Source organism: Rhinolophus sinicus, chromosome 12 (genome assembly GCF_057876585.1).
Source record: "Rhinolophus sinicus isolate RSI-liver-muscle chromosome 12, RSI-T2T, whole genome shotgun sequence".
Taxonomy (NCBI): Eukaryota; Metazoa; Chordata; class Mammalia; order Chiroptera; family Rhinolophidae; genus Rhinolophus; species Rhinolophus sinicus.
This window is the reverse complement of record NC_142512.1, coordinates 41,360,765-41,384,613: the sequence shown is the minus strand read 5'-3', so window position 1 is coordinate 41,384,613 and position 23,849 is coordinate 41,360,765. Positions and strand designations below refer to the sequence as shown.

The 23,849-nt window shown below is 48.6% G+C and overlaps 1 protein-coding gene across 3 annotated transcripts; it reads left to right on the top strand.

Moving 5' to 3' along the window:
- The first annotated feature begins 4,598 nt into the window (after positions 1–4,598).
- On the top strand, positions 4,599–23,363 carry MEOX1 (mesenchyme homeobox 1). 3 transcript variants are annotated; one of them, XR_002139240.3, is made up of 4 exons: positions 4,599–5,505; positions 20,334–20,506; positions 20,855–20,939; positions 21,662–21,791. XR_002139240.3 is itself a non-coding variant. In XM_074319837.2 (4 exons), exons 2-4 carry the CDS (start codon positions 5,382–5,384, stop codon positions 21,782–21,784), a joined length of 420 nt encoding a protein of 139 aa, XP_074175938.1. In that variant the 5' UTR covers positions 4,611–4,821; positions 5,178–5,381; the 3' UTR covers positions 21,785–23,363. The 3 variants fall into 3 exon arrangements, 2 of the variants coding, with proteins under 2 accessions (XP_019607825.1, XP_074175938.1); XM_074319837.2 differs by lacking the exon at positions 20,855–20,939 and having other exon boundaries at positions 4,611–4,821; positions 5,178–5,505; positions 21,662–23,363; XM_019752266.3 differs by lacking the exon at positions 20,855–20,939 and having other exon boundaries at positions 4,606–5,505; positions 21,662–23,363.
- The last annotated feature ends 486 nt before the right edge of the window (positions 23,364–23,849 follow it).

Genomic DNA, 23,849 nt, shown 5'->3' with positions numbered 1-23,849 from the left:
CCTCCCTCCTCCCGCCTCCCTTCTGCTTTGTCTCACTCAAAAGGCCTCCATGGGAGACCTTCCTGGGGGACCCTGGGCTCCTCCTGCAACCAGAAAGCCCACAGCCAAAGGCAAACCTACCCAATTACCACACACACCCCTGGAATGCTTCCTTTAGAGTTTCCTTCCAGAACCTTCTGTCAAAGTGCAAATATCCTGGCTTAGAAGGTAAGGCCTGAGCCTTCTTCATCAGGATGACTTTGGTCTTAGATTAAGGTTTCCAGACTTAAGGGGGCAAAAAAAGACACCCAGCTAAATTTGAATTTCAGATAAACAACACATAACTTTTTAGCCTATGTCACCAATATCGCATGGAACATATTCAACTGGGCTCCCTGTATTTTATCTGGTTGCCCTAACTTAGAGCCTTTCCTTTAGTTCAACACACCTCTAACTCCTTCAGGCACAGAAGCCCTAGAAAGGGCATGTTTACTGAGCACCTCCTGAGTGTATGTATGTGGTCTACACAGCAAGCCTCCACTTTTCAGTTGAGGAAAACAGGTCACGTGACCTCCAAGAGCCAGGGTTCTGATGCAGGCCCCTCTATGTATTGGGTTTTTCACTCATCTGCCCACAATCTTAGTAATAGACAAGGTATGACTAGCACCAAATGTTTAAAAAATATATTCATGAGAGAAAACATTCGCCTGAGGAAACTCTCATTAACTCAGTGTTTTCTGGGATTTAAGAAAAGACCACATTATTGGTTCCCTAGGGCGGAAAGTCTTGGCCCCACCTTGCAGGCTTCACAGGGACATCTGCAATAGTCCTGAGGCCTGTATTCTGTGGTTTACTCAACTCTGTCCTGTCCAGCCTATTATTTGAGCCTCACAAAGTCCTATAGGATAGTATGACCCTGCTGCCATAAAACTTTCTGAGAAGCAAAGGACATACACAGTCCAAATAAATGCCAGGCCCAGGGGTAAATATCCTAATCCAGTGTGAGTTCCACCATATTCAAAGCTTGTCTGTCTCCTGTTCCATCCCCCGAGGTCTTGCTCGGCAGCAGGTATCTTGTCCGGTTCACATGTTCTAGCTACCACGTGAGTGAATGCTAATAGTTTCATCATATTTCTCTTAGGTGGCATATCAGTATTTCACAGGACCTTCTGGAGTTGTCCTTAAGGAGAAAATCTCAGGTATTTTCTTCATCATCGTCATCCAGCTATTACCACTGAAAACTGTATACCAGGTTTTGGCGAGAGCTTTCCTGGTTCACCTCACTCACTTCTCTCAGCAACCTAATGGGGAAAGAAGAAAAAGCTTACTCCCGTTTTACAAATGAGAAAACTGAGGCTCAAGTGATCAAGTGAGTTGCTCAAGGCCATTCAACTTACTAGTGGCAAAGCTAGGATTTGAACCCATGCTCTCCTGGTTCCCAAGGCCATGATCTTGACCTTCTGTTATGTTGCCATAGGAAAAGGTATTGGGGGGCTTGGATGGGCCATCTTCATCCTCCACTGAGATGTGACATGCCCTGTGGTCCAGCAGAATAAAGAAAGAGAAGGCATAATAATTCTCCACATGTATCACCCTTTATAGTCAGCCAGCTCTTTTCACAGACATCAGTTCATTTATCCTCAGAACAGCCACATGAGGCTGGTACTGTCATCTTCATTTTGCCAGTGAGAAAACCAAGGCTCAGGAAAGGGGTGTAACTTGCCTGAGACCACACAGCTGAGGAAAGGCAAGGCTACACCTTGAATTCAAGTCTTCTGTCTAAAGGCCCCAGGTTCTCCCTCAGGCACCCTGCAAGTCCCCCGCACAAATGGGTGGGGTGGCCAAGCACAGAAGTGGGTCTGTAGTGCCAAGGACACGCCTGTTTGTCATGCATAATGGGGGAAATTCCAAAAGTTCTTTGGGATGGCTCAGGTGTGGCCCTCCTCAGGGGCCCTCAAGAACCCTCCCCCGAACACACGCTTTTCCTTTTCCTCCCCCTACCACCCCAACAACAACCAGAAACGGGAGCCCCTCCCTTCCTGAAACCTGCTCTTCTTGGCCGCCCAGCCTCAGGGCTGAGCCTTTTTTCCACAAACAGCCACTTCCATCCATCTCTGTCTCGTGGGCCTGTGGGGCCTTGACAGGGAAATGCTGACTTTGAGGAGGTTAAAGGTGCTGGTGCCCGGCCTTCATCTAACAAATGGGTTGCCGAGAGGGGAGGGACCGCTGTTGTTTTTTCCTGGCCTCAGAAGAGGGGCCTGTCAGGAAGATGTAGAGGCCAGCAGGGCCCCCAGCCGCGCCCTGCAGGGTAGCTGACAGACACCGGCAGCTGTGTGGGCGCCGGGGTGCCAGGGCCCTGCACAGAGTACCCCTGCTACGCCCCCTCCCTGCTGCCCCTCCTGACCTCTCCACCCACTCCACCATGACCCAGGGCCCACCCCTTCCAGGGGCAAAGGGCCAGGCGGCTGGGTCTCCCTGGGATGGGGTCCCTGGACCAGATGTGAAGGCAGAGCAGGAATCTGGTTACAGCCTGCCGGGCCAGGCCCCAGGAAGGTTTTCCTAGAGAAGCTGACAGACCAGATATTCCTCCCAGAATATCTGAGGGATTCCTTCTAGAGCCCCCACAACCTGGAGCGTCTCGAGGGACCTCTCAAGGCTATTTCTGTAGAATTTCCTCAGTGCCCCCCAGTCCTACAATCTCCCTTTGGAATCGTTGAGTTAAGAATGAGCTATGCTAGAAAGTGAGCCTCATTTATCTGTTACCTACTTCACAATTCACATAAATTATTCATTTAAAAATTTCAAATGTCTGTGCAGTAGGCATTCTGATGCAGTGGAGCCAGGCTGCCTGGATTTGAATTCTGGATCTTCCATTTCCCAGCTATGTGACCTTGTGCAGGTTACACAGTCTCTCTGTGCTTCAGAGTCCTCTTCTGAAAAAAGGAGATGATGAAACAAACAATTGCCTCAGAGGGCTTTTGTGGGGATCCATTGGGGGAATATATGTGAGATGCTAAGATCAGTGGATGAATGTCCGCTATCATCAGTGATGAATGGACCATCATCCCAGATAAGGGAACAGAGAAGCTCAGAGAGGTGAGGTTTCTTGTCCCAAGACACACAGCCAGAAAGTGGCAGACCCAGGATTTGGACTCACATAGGTTTAAGCCCAAAGTCCATGCATCAGTCCAAGCTGCTCCAGACACCTGAAGACAACTCCTGGTTCTGCCCATTTCTTAGCTGTATGATTCTGAGCAGCCCATGTCATCTGTCTGAGCCTCATTTCCCTTGCTGGTAAAATGTAGAACACAATTCTCACTTTATCCATAATGGGAGAGTGGTGAGCTTCAGAGAAGAAATGTGTATGCAACAGCTGAGTCCCAGACAAAGCAAAATGATGAGTCTAGTTTGTGGCTATGGCTCCATCTCCTTTGCTGGCCTACAATGCCCATTCCAAAAGATGAAATGCCTGTTTCATGGAGAGCATGTATGCAGCCTCCAGGCTGCAGAGCTAAGACCCCTCCTCCTTTGAAACCAGCCAGCAAAGATGGAATGGTCCGTGCCCATTTCAGCCCCAGTCCTGCCACTCTGGATCATGGAAATATTCAGTGGGAGAGGAGCTCTGGGCTCGTGGGCTGGGAATGTCATCCTCCAAGAAATTACATTAACCCTCCAAAAAGGCCAGCAAGGCCATGGGGATGAAGTAGATGGACTGACTGGTTAAAATGGCCTTGGCCCTCCTGTGATAGGTACCAGCTAGGAAGACCACGTGACTATTTGCCAAAGAGAACTCCTTTGGGAATGAGAATACCCCTGATTCTATTTCTGTGCTCCAGAGTCCATGGAAGACTTGGCCTCTGGAAGTGGAGAGGGGGAAGCAGGTGGGTGAAGGTTAGGAGGCCAGGGAGCAGGTGGGGGAGGCCTGGAAAAACTTCAAGGACTATATCTAAAGAGGCTTTCCTTTGCTGTGGAGAAAAATGACTTGAAACCCCTCTAGAGAAGAGTGTGGCTAATTGGCATTAAGTTGGGGGTTAAAGAGCGGAAGGAAGAATCTGATTGTTTTTTTAAGTTACTGAGAAAGTGAGAATGTCACTTTGGGCAGAGAGAAAAAAATTTTTTCTGGAGTATGTCTTTCTTTATACCACAGACCCTAGTGGGCCACTGAGACTTGCAAAAAAAGATTTCTTTTAATCCACCTTCCTTTTTGCAAGCAGCAGTAGAAGGGCTTTTAAATCAAATGCAATCAGCAAACTTGTCTCTTACACTTATTCCCTGCTTCACTCCCTGGAATTTGGCACTTGATGGATTCTGGATCTGACTTAAGGCTTTTTCCAAATCCAAGACTTGGGGAATTTTGTTAACAGTGCAATAAAATAACTTCATAGTGTTACAGGAGGCACATTAAAGAAGTTGTGTGTGTGTGTGCTGCTCTCTCTCCTTCAAAAAAAAATACAGACAATGTTTCTTTAAAAGTCTCCATCTGCAAATCCCATTAGATGTGCATATAAGGTTTCCGATGATTAATAGTTGCCTGCTCGGGTTTTGGTTGGAGGGGATCGTGTGGGTGCGGGTTAACCCCTCCCTCTCCTCTCTCACATTTCACTTCAGAAATTTGTCACTCTCTCCCCACCGCAGCATTTAAAAGTGTGTCTCAGCAGCCCTGGTCCAGCCCTCCGCAGGCATTTGCTGTGGGCTCCAGGACGAGCACTCCATCAGCTGGTGCTTCTGGGCTGGGACAGTGAAAATGTTTAGTGTCATCGGCAACAAATACATGTACAGGGGACCCCAATAGGCAGGCTGGTGTGTCGGGGAGCAGGAAGCCAGGAGTGAAGTCCGACAGAGGTGTGTGTATACATATATGTGTAGCTGGACACATGTGCGCGGACTTTAAAAAGCGACTTTAGTTTTGGTTTTTGTCTCGGTTCCTGGGGTGAATTTTCTATTGAACATTTTTCCCTCCTATTTGATTTTTTTTTTTTTTTGCATTTTTAAAAATTTGAATATAAACAGTGTAAGAATCAAACCTTTGAAAGACTGAGGCGTGCAGCAGACGGCAGATGGATCCTGTGGCCAGCAGCTGCATGAGGAGCCCCCACCCCCCAGCCCCTGTCTGGGGCTGCCTTCGAAATCCCCACTCCGAAGGCAGTGGGGCCTCAGGGCTACCCCACTACCCGCCAACCCCATTCTCCTTCCACCAGAAACCAGACTTCCCGGCGACAGCGACAGCAGCATACCCCGACTTCTCGGCCTCCTGCTTGGCGGCCACCCCACACAGCCTTCCCCAGGAGGAGCGCGTCTTCACTGAGCAGCACCCTGCCTTCCCACAGCCCCCTGACTGGCATTTCCCTGTCTCGGAGACCCGGGGCAGGCTCAACCCAGGCCCAGCTGGGGGCTCTAGAGAGATGGGGGCCAGCAGCCCAAGCCTGATGGACGCCACGGGAGGCCCAGGTGAGGACTACGAGGTCCTTGGAAGCACTGCCAACGAGACAGACAAGAAGTCAACTAGACGGAAAAAGGAGAATTCAGGTAGGTGGCTGAAGAGCAGCTGACCATTTTTTTACTGTGCAATTTTGGAGAGGTGGCTTGCCCTCTCTGAACTCAATTGCCCTGAACCATGAATTGTGAACAGTATTATCTAAAGGCAAGAATTACCTTTGGGATTTCTTCTACTTCAGAGTTCTAGGATCCTCTGGTGATGGGGGCTGTGTCTGTGTACCCAGCACTCCTGGGCCCTAGGAAGGATGTGCCAGCAAAAGAATGAAACAGGATCCACAGAGATATGGAGGATATGTGAGATGGAGCCTCAGTACAAGCTGGCAAGGGCTGGAGAAGGGCTTTCCTGAACCCCAGCAGCCTCTGGGTCATGCTTCTCCCCACCGTGCTCCAGCTGGATCCAAATGATCTGCAGAACCCCAGGGTTTGCACAACAGGGCAGTCAGAGGCTTGGAGGGGTAGGACTGAGGCTAGCACCCTGGGCAGTCAAGCAGAGCCAGGACCCTATGTTTCCAGGAGCCTGGAGGCAGAGAAGCAGGCCTAGGGCTGGGATGAGAGAGGCAAGGAGTGAGGGGAATGGAGTATGAGATTTGGGGCAGACTGCCCACAAGGTATCACCCTGCCCAGTTGGGCTGTGCCCAGGCCAAGGGGGCAGCTCAGCATGCTAAGTACTGGTTGACCCCCAGAAAAGGCCCTCCTGAGCGGTCACTGGCCTTGGGGAGAGTCAGGGGGGCAGGCAGCTGAGGGCAAGCACTGGACCTCAGAATGCAGGTAAAACCCAGCTCGGTGTTGGAGCCCCAGAGGCCAAAGGATGGAGTTGGTTGGCCCACTTGTTGAGATCCCAGCTAAAGTCCATCTCCTTCCTGTGTGGTGGGAACCTGTTATTTCCTCATCTCCCCATGGGGGCATCCCCGGCTTCTCTCGCTGTCTATTCACCTTTCCTATCGTTCTTTGGCCCCGCCTTGCCCAAAATAAGGCAGTGTCCATGCCTCCTGCCCCCATTGCCTGCTCTGTCCTCCTGACAGCTGCCCTTGGGGCAACATCTGTCTGTCTGAACCGACAGAGGACCTTCTCATGGGGCTAACCAGCACAGGCAGAAAATGAGAGTGCCAACCAACCAATGAGAAGGTGCTTTGCAAAACCCCTTCAATGTAGCACAAATTTCCCAAGTATCTTCTCTTTGTCAATCACTGGCCAAAGCCCTGGGGATACAGAGATGAATAAGGTGGTCTCGACCCTCCCCCACCCAAAGAGTTCAAACTGAGAAGGCAGAGAGGTCTGCAGATGCCTGTCTGGCAGTGGATGTGCTATAATCAGAGAGGTTCAAGGTACGGGGGGCAACACTCATTAGTTCTTTTTGAGTCCCAGCAGTTTGCGAGGCAAGTACAGCAAGTCTTACCAGTATCTTGGTTCTTACATGTGTGGAAAAGGAGATTCGGAAAATTTGAGGGGATCACTGCTAGGATGGAATCTAAAGAGAGTGACCCACTCATCTCAGTTTGCCCAGGATTCCTCTGATTTTAGCATTGAAAGTCCAGTGTGCCAGAAAACTCTCAGCTCCGGACAAACCAGGACAGTTTGTCACCCTCAAAGTGAGCTTAAACCCGGAACTTCAGATCCCAAATCCCACACCCTTCAGTAGATTTCAAGCACAATCGTCATTTTGACGTATTTGGTCTCCATGCATGAAGAATCCCCTCAACGCACTCATAATAGATGGGAATGACCACAACCCTCCTGTTTGTTCAATAGAAGGGACTTTTAAATTGTCAACCGGTTAAATTCTGAATTACTCCCAGCCCTGGTTGGAGATCTGCCAACGATGGGGCACTTTCTGCTTCTCCTCTCCAAGGAGCTCTCAGCAACTTGGTCCTGTGCCTGGTTGAAGAGCTCTCCCCTCTGTGGGCCGGCCACCGTAGCTCCATCTCTGCCCACACCTCCCTTGGCTGCATCTAGCCACTTTCCTGGGAACTGGGAGCCAAGGCACTGGGAAGGCGTGGGCAAAGCCAAGGGCTGGGCTTAGGCAAAATCATTCCGTGTTTCAGCAAGATCCAAACGAGTGTCTTTCCTTTTGGCCGGTGGCCCATGGAACTGTATTAGGGAGTAAGCTCTCGTGCCAAGCAGCTGACCATCCCCAAAAGCACATGGGCACCCTCTCCTGAATGCCCTGCACTCTTCACAGGGTAAGCCTCAGGCTGGGAGAGGTTCCCACCCCTGGGATCCCTCTCAAGGTCCCCTTAGGAGCAGTAGCAGTCATACAAGGTAGGGTGACTTTCCTTCGTTCTCTGGGGTTCCAGACCCACCCTCTGTTCAGCACGGAAATCTTTATCTCCCTGTTGGTTGCCTGAGTCTTCCTCTGGAATTTAACTGGAAGGGGCGGAAGGAGAAAAGATCAACTTTTAAGAGCCTAAAGAAAGGGAAACGTGATGGGCAAGGCTCACAACCCACTCCAGGAATCTACTCACAAGAGACAAACCCACAAAGGACCCCCTCCCCATCCCACCAATCCTGAGTCACTGGTTGGATACTGTCTTATTTGAAATTTTAATATTTTATTCATCATGGATTTTTTTGCATTAATTTTGATTCTTAAAAACATTGCACTAACATATGATTTCTCTTGATTACTGAGGTTTTAGGTGCCCCTTGCGCTCAACACCTCCCCCTGGCCCCTGCTAAGCCATCTCTGGAAGGGTAACTAGTATTAATCAGAAATGTGTTTTTCTTAGTGCTTCACCGTCAAGTAGACAGGTTGCAGTGTCAGCACTGCATGACTTTGGGAAAATTCTAAACTGCTTGGAGCCTCAGTTTCCCCAGCTGTAAAATGAAACTACAGCCATAGCACCTTCTCTACAGAATCTCTGTGAAGGGTAAATGCAGTGACCCACAAGAGTAACATTGTGCCTGGCCCGTGAGTTCAATCAATAGCTGCTATGAATGGCATTAGGCCCCTATTTACAGAACCAGCCTTTGGAACATAGCGTCTAACAAATCTCCCTATATTTGTGGGGTCAATGGAATTGAATCTTTCAAATACATTGTCTCAGAAATTCCTGAGTCTGGAATATAAGACATGGGAACTTCTTGCAATCATTGTTGGTCCTAAAATCCAATAGTCATCGATTAGGAGCTTGGAGCTCAGAGATCTGCTGGGGAGGTTGGAGGTGAGTTGTGCTGGGGAGGTTGGGGGTTGAATGTGTCCCATACTGGCTGGCCAAGGAGGCATCAGTAACAGAAATTTACTAAAGTGTGTTTCAAGAGGAACGTTCTATGCTTTCCCCTCTCCTTCCTCTGCCAGCCCCAACTGCTCCCCCTTCACTCCTACTGGAAGTAGAGCTGACGTGCTCAAGTAAATGATCAGGAAAGTGGGGATCCCTGGCCCCCCACCCTGAGACCTTCTGTTGGTTCGCAGCACAAAACTGATTGAGGAGACCAGTGTGATGTTATCTCACCCCAATCACTCCCAGACCCGGGCCAGTGGGTGTTAAAGACTCCTGCTGGCAGGGACAGCTGTGAGGCCACTGTTGTTTGCCCCCAATCTGTCGTTGCTACCGTGGTTGTCTTTAATTTATGGGGATGAGGGATTTCGCAGTGATTTCCTGACAGGGTTCAAGGGAAGGTCGCGCGTGATCAGCCTGGCTGCAGGTGAATCTGATCGCCCACGGGGGAGAGCTGTGGTGCGAGGGCTCAGCACTGCTGGCTGGGCTCTCACATACTCATTCTGCCTTCATCAGACTCGCTTTGTCCCATCCTCCCTCAGCTCCAACACGTGTGCCTCCCCAGGGCTCTCCCTTCCTGATTTCCCTCCCCTGCAAGACCTGATCTCCACCTGCCCCTACCCAACCACGTGAACTCTCATTTCTCTTGAGGTTTAAAACCTTCCACAAATTGGCCCCTTTTGCGCTTTTGCCACCTGCTCTCCCTCTACAGGCCAACCCTCCCACCTCTGCTCACCTTGCCACAAGCCATACCAGTTTACTTGCCTTGCAAACACACCTTGCTTTTTCTCCCCCACTCTTCTGCCAACTGAAGTCCTACATATTTCAACATCCAGCTTGCAAACCACCCCCTTCAAGAATGCTTTCTTTCTTTTAAGTTTATGACTCCGCTGGTACATAGCATCATTGCAGGGAAAGCTATAGTTAAGACATTTCAAATCATGGTATCCACTAGAACCTGTGCTGATTTTCTAAATATAGTTTATAACTTCATAGTTCTCCTGAGACTTCTTACCATGGGACATCTTGTATTTGAAATCTACTTTTTGTTTTTAATGGTCAAAAACACAGAACCAAATTTACCATCATACCCATTTTTAAGTGCCTGGTACAGTGGTGTTAACTATATGCACATTGTTGTGTAACAGATCTCTAGAACTTTTTCATCTTGTAAAACTGAAACTCTATACCCATTGAAAAACTTCCTTCTCCCCCATCCCAGGCCTGGGAACCAGCATTCTACTTTTTGTTTCTAAGAGGTTGACTACTTTAGTTACCACATATAAGTGGAATCATGCAGTGTTTGTCTTTTTGTGACTGGCTTATTTTACATAGCATAATGTCCTTGAGGTTCATTCCTGTTGTAGCATATAACAGGATTCCCTTCTTTTTTAAGGCTGAATAATATTCCATTGTATGTATGTACCACATATTCTTTATCCATTCATCCATTGATGGACAGACACTTGGGTTGCTTCCACCTCTTGGCTATTATGAATAATTCTGCAATGAACATGGGTGTACAAATATTTCTTCTAGATCCTGCTTTTGAATTATTTTGGATATTTACCCAGAAGTGGGATTTCTGGATCATATGATAATTCTATTTTTAATGTTTTGGGGAACCACTATACTCTTTTCCATAGCCACTATACCATTTTACAATTCCACCAAGAGTGCATAAAGGTTTCAGTTTCTCCACATCTTCACCAACGCTTGTTATTTTCTGGGTTTGTTTGTTTTTGTTGGTGGCCCTCTTAATGGAAGTGAAAGGATATCTTATTGTGGTTTTGATTTGTATTTCCCCAATTATTGATGATGTTGAGCATCTTTTCATATGCTTTTTGGCCATTTGTATGTCTTCTTTGGAGAAATGTTCATTCAAGTCCTTTGCCCATTTTTTCATTGGATTGTTTGATTTTTGTTGTTGACTTGTTGTATTTATTTATATAATCTAGATATTAACCCCTTAACAGATACGTGATTTGCAAATATTTTCTCCCATTCTGTAGGTTATATTTTCATTCTATTGATTATCCCCTTTGCTTCACAGAAGGTTTTAAGTTTGATGTAGTCCCATGTGTCTGTTTTTGCTTTTGTTGCTTGTGCTTTTGGTGTCATATCCAAGGAATCATTACCAAACCCAATATCATGAAGTTTCCTCCCATGTTTTCTTTTAGGAGTTTTATACTTTTAGGTCTATGCTCAGGTCTTTAATTCATTTTTAGTTAATTTTTAAATATAGTGTAAGGTAAGGGTCCAACTTCCTTCTGTTGCCTGTAGATAGTTTTCCCAACACGATTTGTTGAAGACTGTTCTTTCCCCATCAAGTATCCTTGGTACCTCTATTGAACATCATTTGACCATGTAGGTGAGAATTTACTTTTAGGCATCTATTCTGTTCCATTGGTCTATATGTCTGTCTTTATGACAGTATCATACTGTTTTGATTACAGTAGCTTTGTAATATGTTTTGAAATCAGGAATTATGAAGACTCCATCTTTTCTTTCTCAAAATTGTTCTGTCTATTCAAGGTCTTTTGAGATTCTGTATGAATTTTAGATTTTTTTTCTATTTTTGCAAAAAAATGCTATTATGATTTGATAGGGATTGCACTGAATCTGTAGATCACTTTGGGTAATACGGACATTTGAATAATATTAAGTCTTCTAATCTATAAACATAGGATGTCTTTCCATTTATTTGTCTTCTTTAATTTCTTTCAGCAATGATCTGTGGTTTTAAGTGTGTAAGTATTTCACTGCCTTAGTTAAGTTTATTCCTAAGTATTTTATTCTTTTTGATGCTATTGTAAACATAAGTTGTTTTTTTCATTTCTTTTTCAGATTGTTCACTGCTAGTGTATAGAAAAGCAGCTCATTTTTGCATGTTGATTTTATATCCTACAACTTTGCTGAATTTATTTATTAGTTCTAATAAATTTTTTGTGGAATCTTTAGGGTTCCACATACAAGATCATGTCATCTGCAAACAGAGATCATTTTACTTCTCCCTTTCCAATTCAGATGTCTTGTCTTTCGTTTTCTTGTCTGATTGCTCTGGCTAGGACTTCCAGTATTATGTTGAATAGATGTAGCAACACGGGGCATCCTTGTCTTGTTCCTGATCTTAGAAGAAAAGCTTTCAGTTTTTCACCATTGAATATAATGGCAGCTATAAGATTTTATGGCTTTTATTATGTTGAGATAATTTCCTTCTATTTCTAGTTTGTTGAGTGTCCTAGAATCCTTTCTTGACATCCTCCTCCCTCACTCTCACAGAACAAGTCTTGTTTACACCTCCTCCATTTTAGCATCAAACCACAGTTGGCCTTGTATCCAGAGTTATAGATGCATATGGCTGCCCTTCTCCCCAAAATTGAAGTGTCTGGAGGGCCAGAATTCACCTGTGCAGTTTCCCTAACACCTACTGAAACATTTTCACATGGAGCTCCTTCAATGTCTGGTCAATAATCTCTATTGCAGCCTGGCATTCATTCATTCATTCATTTTGTCACCTTCTCTCTGAGCGTGGCTCCACTGCCTGGCATGAGGGTTTCCACCATGTGTGATATACTTCTGTAAAATGCATCAGAACTTTTACAATCTCACTCATAAAAAAATGTGCAGAGAGCCAGACTTCAATCATAAAACCAGCCCAGAGTCAGAGAGAGAGAGAGAGAGAAAGAGAGAGAGAGAGAGAGAGAGTGCTGGGGTCAGAAAGATACATAAACAGCCACATGCAAGCTGGGCTGACTCTACAAGAATCCCCCACAGGGTACTGGGGCCAGTTCCCAAGTACCAGGGCCAATATAGGAAATTAGTGGAGCTGCTGTGGCTGAGCGATGAAGTGGATCCACCTTGGCAGAGAAGTTAGGGGGGGCTGCCATGACTGGGCAGCTAGAGGGCCCATCTGTCACATGTATAGGTGGCTGTTTTTCCTAGTGTAGAGGAAAGGGCACCTTGTTCTAATTTACAGAGAGGTCCCCTAGGGGCTAGAATCAGCCTTGCCAACCACCCCTCATGGCTTTGCTCCCTCTCCTCAGTGGTGAGCACTTAGCTATGGGACATTAGCGGGTGTCTTAGTCCGCTCAGGCTGTCATAACAAAATACTATAGACTGTGTGGCTTAAATGATAGACATTTATTTCCTCACAGTTCTAGAAGCTAGAAGTTAAAGACCAAGATGTTGCAGGTTTGGTTCTTCCTGAGGCTTCTCACTGTGGCTTGCAAATGGCCACCTCCTTGCTGTATCCTCACATGGTCTTTCCTCGTGTGTGAACATCCCTGGTGTCTGTCTATATGTCCTAATCTACGACTCTTCTTATAAAGACACCAGTCACACTAGATTAGGGCCCACTCTAGTGGCCTCATTTTAACTTAATAACCTCTTGAAAGGCCCTGTCTCCAAACACAGTCACATTCTGAGGTACTGGGGCTGGGATTTCAACATATAAATTAGGCAGGAGGGATACAATTCAGCCCATAAACAGGGGATATAGGGGCAGGGAGAAGGTTCTAGCAGTGTCACAAATGTTCCAGTTAAAAACCCCATTAGTGAAAGCAACATCTCAGAGGTGGGCACAACCTCAGAGCTTTCCTAGCCTGGCATCCGGTTAGGCACTAGGGTTTTTTTACCCAGATAGAGTGTTATTTTGTCAATAAGCAGGCTCTGCATTCTTATACCCACAAAGAGAGCTGAAAAAAGTGGAGGCAGTTTTAGGCGTGAGTCTCTAAAGAAGTGGGCTGTTTGACAGAGGAAGAAAGAAGGTGATAACAAAATAAATAGACAACTTCAGGGAGTGTCACTTGGGTCACTAGAGTGATGCTGAGTACCAGGCTGGGTGATCTCATATCCACCCCCATCCACTTGCTGGCCACAGCCTAGCAATGGGGTGAGGGGTGAGGGGAGTAATGCTAAGTGCACTAACAAGGGAGACCTAGTTCAAGTCTTGGACCCACAATTTCCTGGTGGTGTGAACTCAGTCAAGTCCTACACTTCACTGAGTCCTGGTCTCCTCTGAAAAATGAGGCTAATGCTATCTCACAGCTAGGGAGGAGAGACAGAAAGTCTACACTCCATCCCTCTGGGCACCCCCTGCCTCCTGGTTAGATAGAGCTCCTTCCCCTCCTCCTCTGACAGGTAGAGATCGGGAGCCCAGTGCAGGAATCCGGGTCTTGGCCATTGTCTGAACTCAGAGGCATCAGCATAAATCCTGTGCCTGGGCCTGCTCAGGCCCCACCCAGATACATTCTGGAAGTTCTGGAGAAAGTCTGTTTCCACTAGGGCAGCAGGATTCTGACCAGCTTCTAAGATGTAAGGGTCCAAAGAGCACACGGATCATGAGGTCAGTTGAGGGACCACCTCAGCTGCCTACCGTCCTGCTGTGCTGGGTGCTCAGGAGTCCCATCCCACGCACTTATTTCTCAGGCTTGAATAAGTTAGGGCACCTGGGCCCAAGGAGGTGGGGATGATCCCAGAGGCAGAGCAGCCCTTTCTCTCTGAGGGGCAGGACCCCTGCACGCCCCTGGAACCAGACTTTTTCCCCAAGGCCCTCTCTGCTCATTGAGTCAAGTTTCCCTGGCCTCTAGCCAGCATTTCTCCCCCACCCCCCACCCCAGTCTTTTATATTTCATGTTTTTCCCTGTTTTCCTTGAGTGCAGTGGTGGAGGAATAGTGTAAGCAGTGGGGCCTGGGGCCTGAAGCCCACACTTCCTTTGGTGGCAGCTAAAGGCGACATCTGGAACTTATAAACACAAACAAAGCCCAGCGCTGCCCAGACCTCCCCCAACTCATCTTGGAGGCTTGGTGCTGCCCCCACCTCTCCTTTCCACTGCCTCCCTGCCCCCTCACTTCTCGGTTCCCCCCTTCCACAGGCCCCACACCCCATCTCATCGCCCCATCCATTTCACTCTCCCTCACCACCCTCCACCCTCACTGCCCTACCCCACCTGGGACTCTCAGCGAAGACTACTGTAGCACCAGACATTCTCATTCCAGAAGAATCTGCTTCTCTCTCAAAAAACATACCCTGAATTCCCCAACCCCACTGCTGGGCTCCTCAAAGAGGCTGGGAGCCCAACCCATATCTCTTCTGGCACCTACGGGAGAGGGAGAAGGCCTGGACACTGAGGTGGGCAGGACCCAGTGAGAAGGGCAGGCCAGTCCCAGGAAGCCAGAGAGGTCCTGGAAGCCAACAATCAACTGGTCTTGGGCTGGCTCCACCCAGGTCTTGTCTGCTTTGATGGGTTTGACTCCTCCTTCTGAAGTTGAAAGTGTCAGAACTAACAAGGACATCAAAGGTGTGTTCTGTGAAGGAAGCCAGACACCATTTTCAGGTTTGTCAGGGTCTCACCTACTGACATCATGCCCTAAATATCCTCTCCCTCTTCCTTCCCTGGGGATTCCCAAGGAGACAGACATGGACCCAGACACAGAGGCTGTCCCTGGAGCACAGCCTCCATGCTGATCATCCCCCTGGGGCAGTGTGACAGAGTGGCTACAACCCTGCATGGGGCCCACGGGACTTCTGGCAAGCCATTCAGTTTCTGGGTCTTAATATCCTCGTCTGTTTAATGGCTAATGTATACCTTACCTACCTCACAGAATAACTAAGAGGATACAATGGGAAGCAGGATAATATGTGGAAATAGTTTCCTATCAAGGAAATCTGGGTTCTAGGTTCAAACCTGCCACTAACTTGCTGTGTGTCTTTAGGCAAGTCTCTTACCTACTCTAGGCTCACCATTACAATGAAAAAGTGACGTTAGGTCATCACTAAGTTCCCTTCCAGCTCTAGTCTTCTATGATTCTGTAGTATATATGAAAGCCCAAAAGAAATTCATTATCAACTGCAAAGTGCCATTTAAATACGTGGCCTATGGCTTTCTATCTGGTCTTGCCTAGAAATTTATGTAAAATGACTGTGAGAGTTGGGGGGGTAGAGATGTAGGACTCCAAAAAGGCATGTTCCCCAGAGTCTGTCTGAACTTCCTTGTAGCTCCGATAAAGCTGTCTGCTGACTTTAGGAAGGCCTGCCAAAAGTGACAGCTATTTATGAAATAATTTACTTTGGGTGGTGTAAAAGCTCATGGTGGAAACCGCAATCACACACACATCCTGTTTGCATTTCTCTGGGTTCTGCCTACTGTTCCATCATGGCCCTGCTCCCCCAGAGGGTTGTGCAGGGATTGGAGCAGGGCAGGCAGCTCCTCCCTAACCATGGAGTCGGCCAGCTGAGCACCAGCCTCCTCCTGCTGCAGTCCTAGAAGAGGCACCCGCTGCCCCTGTGAGAGAAGCAGGAGCAGGAGGACTGATGAGTGATTCTTATCAATGCTACTTACTGTGTCTGAAATCATGGCCCCCTGGAAGGCTGACACAATAGTATCCATAGTGGCCAGAGACACAGCTCCAAGCAGAGATGTAGAAAAGTAGTGAAGGGGAAATAGTTAAAAGACCAAACATTGAAAAGGCATCCCTTTCACACCGCTCTGGAGACGTGATACCTTGAGGAGCATGGTTTCTCACCTCCGTGAATCATCTCTCCATCTCCAGTATAACCTCTTCTGATGGTTTTTTCGGAGTCTCTGGGGTGTGCCGTGCAATGTGCCAGGTGTTAGACACACCCCACCCATCTCATTTCACCTTCTCAGCAGCCTTCTGATCACAGAGGATGTAGCTATTCTTGTTTTGCAAATGATGAAAGTGAAGCTCAGAGAATTTAAGAGACTTGCCCAAGGTCAGAGGGCTTTTTCTTGGAGGCAGGTAAGACCCAGGCTCTCCAAGGGGTCCTCAAACACCTCTGCAAACACAATTTCCCTGCACTCAGCTTGGAATGAGGAGCTTTGCATGTCAGAGGGACAAAGAAATTCCCTGGCATAGTCCTCATCTTTGAGCTGAGGATTTTAGGAAGGCTGGGGATGGGGGGAGATGTCTTGGGACGGAGCACACAGCAAGACCCTAGATTTGACTGAAGGGGGGAACTAGGAGCTAAGACAAGAATATTTGAAACTAGAAGGGGTTGCAGGTTCAAGCCCAGGGTTTCTCAACAGGAGAGGGAGTAGGGCAAAGAGAAGAGGGTATCAGGGCTGCGTGTTGGGAAAGGACTCTGACACCAGCTCCCCAGGGAAAAGAAGACTCAGCCCAACGCCATAATTCTACACATGGAGAAACTGAGTCCCAGAGAGGGAGGGAAGCTCCCCAACAAAGGGGTACTCTTGGGATCAAGCCATCCTGGGGATAGTGTGTGTGTGAGCCGGCGACATACTCCCTTGCCAGCAATAGCATGGAAGTGCTCAGTCTGTCTTTTTCTATCTTGATGAAAATGCTGCAGAACAAAGAGAACCGTAACTTCCACTTCCGTTTTCATAGCTAGCTTCGGTACTTCTGGCCCTTTTGTCATTTCTATCAGTAATGAAAGTTGTTCCCCCTCTGGGAAGCTAATGAGGGACAAATATCCTCCCAAAGCCAGTATCCTACCCCCTCTAGTGGGGGTTGCCCAAGGTTTACACATTCAGTTGTCTCATTTCCTCTTCTTTTCCATCCTGAGGCCCCAGTGCCTAAATCAGGATGATAGAGACAGGAGAAGAGAATGGGTAGGGAGTGACTTGGCTTGGTTGACAGTGGTCAGCTGCCCACATAACAAGTCTAAGAAGGACTCAAGGGGGTCCTCTCCCTACCTCTCCTCATCTCTCTCAGGAGAATTATGTACAGGACTGTGTGGGCAGAGGTGTTATTTTCAGGGATTCTATAGGGCACCTGTGCACACCTAAGCAGGCCTGGGGAAAAGGGGAGTGTAGGTACGGGGATCAACCGAGGACAGGCCTCCCCAGGAACCCTGGAGGTGGAGACAAGCAGAGCTGCCATGGTCCAGCTCTAGCCCCCAGCCAGACAGACACAAGATGGAGAACCTGACACCAGGGTTGATGACCTCAGCGCCAGTCAGGTGGGTCTGGGATCCAATCTCAGTTCTGCCACCTAAAAGCTGCCCAGAACACTGGGCAAGGTCCTGAGCCCTCTGAGGCTGCTTCCTCCTCTCTAACTGAGAAGGATCTAGCAAATAGTTAGCAAGTACCTCCTATGTGCCAGGTACAGTAGCAAGTGAGGAAAAGCAGTTACATTTCTGGGGGGGGGGGGTGAGGTGGGGAGAGCTATTAATCAAATTATCACACATCCACATGGCAATGCTGAAGGGGATAATAACAGGACCTCCTCCTAAGAGTGTTACATGGAGAGGATTAAAGCAGCGGCTGCATCTAAACACAGCGGAGCCTTCAAAACGCCAGTAACCTATTATTATCCCAGCCCCTCAGATGGTATCTTGTAGAGTTGAAGAATTGGCAAGAATACTTTCTTTTAGCGCTCTCAAGTTTTAAAAGCATTTTCCACACATTAGCTCGTCCAATCTTCCCAGTAACCCCTAGGAGGTAGGTACTTTATTTCCCCCAGTTTCTTGATGAGGTGACTGAAGCCCAGAGAGGTTAAGTGACTTCCTCAAAAGCTTCAGCAAGCAGATCCAGGGTTTTACACCCCTTCCGTTGTTAAAGGGAAGGGCTGGAAAACACTGAGCCCTGGGACAGGTGGGGGCCGGAAATGAGCGGGTTTCCCGGCCTCACTGTGGGCCGGTAGGCCGGGATGTGCTCCGAAGGCCGTCCCTCCGCCGCGTGACCGCCCGCCCTCCCCGGCGCGCGGCGGCCAAGGCCGAGGGCTCCTGGGGGACCCCGACCGGGGCTGCACGTCCTTCCCCTCCGGCCCACGCTCCCGCTTCCGGAGGGATCTGAGCCGGCCTTCTCCGGCCGGGAGCCAGAGGCCGCCGGGCAGGCAGCCCGGGCCCGAGAACGCGCGCCCTCCTGCTCCCAGGCGCGTCCCGCAGGCGGCCCATCCGGACCCGGCGCCGCGACCCCCAGTACTCTGGCATCGAGACATCGGGGATCCCCCGGGGGCGTCCCCTCCTCTGCCTTCTCGGGTTCCCGGGACTTCAGCGGTGCCCACTCATCTTCTCTCTGGGGCTCGGGGCGGAGGCGGCGGCGCCCAAATCGCTATACGCGGCACCTACCCGCGCCAGGAGCCGCCACCCCGGCCCTTATCCGGTGCTCAGGCCGGCGTGACACGGGGGCGGAGGACGAGAAACCTGAAATACACCGGGACTGAAGGGAAAACAGGAGAAGGACTGAGAAGGGAACTGGCACGCGGGGCTGACGCGGGGTCCCTACGTCCCCACCCAGCCCTGCGATTTGGCTGTTTGGCCGGGAGTGTGGGCAGCCTGCCTGCCTCACCCACCACGCGGGTCAGTTTAGACTCCGCGTCTGAGAACAGATAATCTCCCCCACAACACACACATCCAGGTGGGGATAGGGGTGCAGATTTCAGTAAAGCACCTGATTCTGAGCCACCCCCCACCCCCCCATGTCTGTAAAACCAGGACAAGGAAGTGAAAGACTTCTCTAACTTTTAAAGCCTGCAGGAAGGGTGGTTCCTGTAAACCCTGCACTGGACACGGGCACCCATTGTTAGTTAACTGTGCAAGTGTATGGGTCTCCTTCCTGTGCCCACTCCACCCACCACCACCACTAACGTGAAGGGAGAGCCGCCTCTTACCCTGCTCAGGAGATAGCGATACAGTCCATTGTTTGTAAAGCACTTTACAGTTTGTAAACCCTTCCTACAGTTTGTAAACTCTTTACAGTTTGTAAACCCTTCCTATATTTCATTTGAACAGTATGTGAGTCAAATTGCCTGGGTTTGATTCCTGCCTCCGTCACTCACTGGCTGATGACACTGGATGAACTTGGACCGCTTACTTAATTTCTCTGTGCTTAGTTTTCTGGTCTATAAAATAGGGCTACTACTAGAACTCATCTAGTTGGGTTATTGTGAGGATTAAGTCCCTGCTGTGTCTAATTCAGAGCCTCCTTCATAGATGAACTTTCCAGACCCCTCCGCATGTCAGCGAGGAAGAAGCTTAAAGCAGCGCTTCTCAATTTACATGTGCACACAGCTCCCCTGGCGATCTTGCTAAAATGCAGATTATGATTCAGTGGGGAGGGCCACTGAGATCCTGCAAGTCTGACCAGCTCCCTGCTGCTGCTGCCACCGGAGCACCCTTTCAGCAAGGTCTTAGAGCAGTGGTTTGTAAACTGGGCCATGCAGTCAAAATCACCTGGAAGGCTTGTTAAAACAGATCACTGGGCCCCACTCCCAGAGTCTTTGATTCAGTGGGTGTGGGGTGAGGCCCCAGGACTTGCATTTCTAACAGTTCTCAGGTAATGGTGATGTCACCGAGGATAGAGAACCTCTGTTTTAGAGCATCTTACCCAAAAGTTTAAAGCCAACTTCTAATGTCAAGCTGGGTGGGTGGGCTGAGTGGTAGAGATCATTAAACAGCCAAAGCAGCTTCTTGTGTCTTGGGAATAACAAACAGTTGGGGGGGAGGGGTGGCACCTGAGGTTGGGAATCAAAAAACTTCCTAATTTTAAGGGGGTTAAGACACTAGAAGGAAAGATGAAGGGACAACATGGATCCTTTCTCAGCATCCTTTAAAAATAAGAGAGATAAGGAAAGGCTGCCCTACTGTGTGAGGACAAAAGAAAGGGAACAGAGGCCCCTGGGGCTCACGACTTCCTGTTTGGGGCCCTTTCTCCCCAGACAACCAGGAGAACCGAGGAAAACCGGAGGGTGGCAGCAAGGCCCGCAAGGAGAGGACAGCCTTCACCAAGGAGCAGCTGCGGGAGCTGGAGGCTGAGTTTGCTCACCATAACTATCTGACCAGGCTCCGGAGATATGAGATCGCTGTGAACCTGGACCTCTCCGAGCGGCAGGTGCGGCCCCAAGGGACCCCTCTTCCTCTGGGCATCCCTCCTTTCCTTGGTTCTCTCATCACCCTCCCTTCCCACCACTGACTCCCTAAACTTCTCCTGTTTTCTTCTCCCTCTGCCCAGTCCAGTGGTTCAACTGTGGCTGTACCTGAGAATCACCTGGGGACATTTTAATAACATCCATGCGATTATTTTCATGGTCATGGGATGGATTTCGGCACCAGAGTTTTTCAAATGTCCCCCAGGTGATTCTTACACGCAGCTGGCGAGTGAGATTATTATTCCCGTGATCTGATTAGTCCCAAACTTGAGTGTACGTTGGAATCACCTAAGCGCTTGTTTAAAATGCAGATTCCAGAGCTCTGGAGAGAGATTTTGCGGTAATAATGACTGGGCCTAGGATCTGCATTTCTAATCAATTCTCCAGGTGATTCAGGTATGTGGCTGGTTCCTGGGCACACTCTGAGAAGAACTTCCTAGCCCTTTGTTCTGGGATTTCCCGCAGAGCATTCCACCCACACACATGCTGTGATGTGGAGTAAAATATAATAGTAATAATGATTTCATAGCAGCTTTCAGTTGATGAAGCGCCCTGCCAGAGTGCTGGATTTAGAATCAGAAGACTTAGATTCAAATCCTGCCTCTATCACTTCCCAGCCCTGTGACCCTTGGGACGTGCCTCCCACCCTCTTTGAGTCTCCATCTGTAAAACAGGTCATAACCCCACCCTGGCAGGTAATGCTGAAGCTCAGATGAAACAATGTGTGGACCAGAGCTACCAAGCTGGAAGGTGCTTTATACACGTGCTTAAAGATGAGGCTGGTGATCTTTTGTTCCCAGACCCTTAGTTAATAGAAGCTAGAGGTGGGGGTGTTGGCACAGGAGGGGCAGGGCATGTGAAAGGGGGTGGAGCCAGTGCACAGTGACTTGTAGAACCTGTTCCCATGTCTGTCTAGGGCTTTCTTTTTTGGAGACACAAGACAGGCCTCTGGGCAGATTGGTGTGTCCTCCCTTTGGTCTCAGTTCCTGGACTTTTGGAGGAGTGAGGAGGGACAAGCAGTGTTTAGAGCTGGGGTCCCTGGGGCTGCACCGTGGTTGGCTTGAGCATCAACTGGGGAGGTGGTTGTAGTAACCAGGCTCCTTTGCTTCCTCCGTCAGGTCAAAGTGTGGTTCCAGAACCGACGGATGAAGTGGAAGCGTGTGAAGGGCGGTCAGCCCATCTCCCCTCAGGGGCAGGACCCTGAGGATGGGGACTCTGCAGCCTCTCCAAGTTCAGAGTGAGATTCTCCATGGAGAAAAAGAGACTAAGGACTGAGCCCCCGACCCAACTACTCCCACCCCCAACCCCACTTTCACCTTCTCCCACCCACCCCAGGGCAGTGTCTCCACATCTTGCAGTGACTCTTGGATGTGAAGCTGCCCAGCCTTGCTGGGAGCCTTGAAGTTTCCCAGAAAGTCCTGTCCAGCATTGCTCTGTCTTAGCAGCCACTTCCCCAGGGCCTTTGCTTCCCACAAGTCTCATGGAATCATATAGTGGCCAGACCAGACCCAAGTGAATCCATGGAACAGCTCCAAGGACACTGCTTCTCAGGGTCTTCTGACTGCTTCCCATGCCTCCTCCTACTCCCCTCCTTCTGCACCAGCCAGGCCTCTGCCAGGTCTGGACACCACCTGGCCTGATGGAAGAGGAGACTCTTGGGACCAGCTGGTGACTCGTGAAAGCTAATACTTCACAAGAAAGGAAATGACTGACACACACAGACACACACACACACACACCTAGACCACCGTTCCTTGCTGGGCTCTATATCTGAGGCTTTAGGGCCCCTGAGGCTTGTTGTCCCAAAACCCCAGGGAAAATTAGTGTGAGGAGGAATGAAGACAGAAACTCAGCTACTACAAACAAGAAACCATCCCTGTCTCCAAATTTGTTGGCTGTGAGGTGGGCAAGTTTATGAGCACTGGCTGGAAGAAGACAGTTGGAAAAACAACCTGGTATAGGTCTCCACAGTCCCATACAGGCCCATTTCCACTGGTTTAACTGTGGGGGGGGGGGGGTGAGAATGGACCCAGGACACCACCTGCTTTTTCAGAATCAATTCAGGAATACAGCTGGGACTGTTGAGCAGTGCCCCAGAGCAACGGAGCAGTTATTCCTTTTAAATTCACGATTTCTGATTGAAAAACTATCCAGATGCTCACATTATTGAGTTGAGGAGTGAAGAGTGTTCCCTATGTTCTGAGGATGGAGAGATTATACTAGGGCTGCTGGGTGAAGGCCTAGAAACGTGGAACCCTGGAGAGGAAGGTGCTCCAGCTGCAATGTCTTGTGTTTTCAAAGGACTCTAACTGCAAGTGGGAACAACAACAAAAAAAACAATCCTTCTTTCTCCAAGGGATGCGTTTGAGCCTATCTAGTAGTCCACAAATGCTGTTCTTACGGGAGGAGCTACTGAGTGTATGTGTGTGAACTACCCACGTCCTGTCCTCTGGCCTGACACTCCAGGACTGATGGCCAAACATCCTGGGGCAACTGAAGTCTTGGAGAGAGATCCCCTGCCTGCTCCAGTGCTCTGCCTCCCAATGCCAGTTGTTGTCGCAGAGGGAGGTCAGCAAGAGTTTGGATCTCTTGCATGTAGATTTAATCATTCACTTGTAAAAAGAATCCCACCTCCCCATCCCAAAAGGACTAATGTTGTGGGAAATGATTGCCAAATGAGATGGCTGGTTAGAGCATGCGTAATTTTTTCTAAAGCATACTTCATATATTTTCTTAAGATTACATCAAGTTAACTGTGCAAGGTCAATTCACTTAGTAAGAAAACTCCTGGAGAAATAAAATCAATAAAAAAAAAAAAAAAAGCAAAGTTCCCAGGCCTTTTTCCTTGCAGAGCTAAGAACCACAGCTGTGTGTGCAAGCCTCTGATACTCACGTGATGATTGGCTAATATCTAGAAGCAACAAAAAAGGGGAATAATCTAGAACAAGGTATCCCCCTTTAGGTTCTTTAAAAGGAGGGGGTGCAAATGTAATAATTGCCTCCCCCCAAAAAAGAAATTTTCTCCCATGCAACTACATTGTCTTTATTTCTCATAAAATTTGAGCTTTTTGTTTCCCCAGCCTATGGCTTATCAAACAATCAAAATTCTGTAAACAAAAGATGAACTCTTTTGTTAATAAGGGCATCTTCACTGATCATCCCAAATTTTTAAATTCAAAGTCTGGAAGTTTTGTTTTTCAGGGTAAAACGACATACACCAATAGTAACAAACATGACACAAGAAAAAATGCCCCAATTCTATGCCTTTTTAATTTAAAAAATTTTGTCTCATCAAGATACCAACAG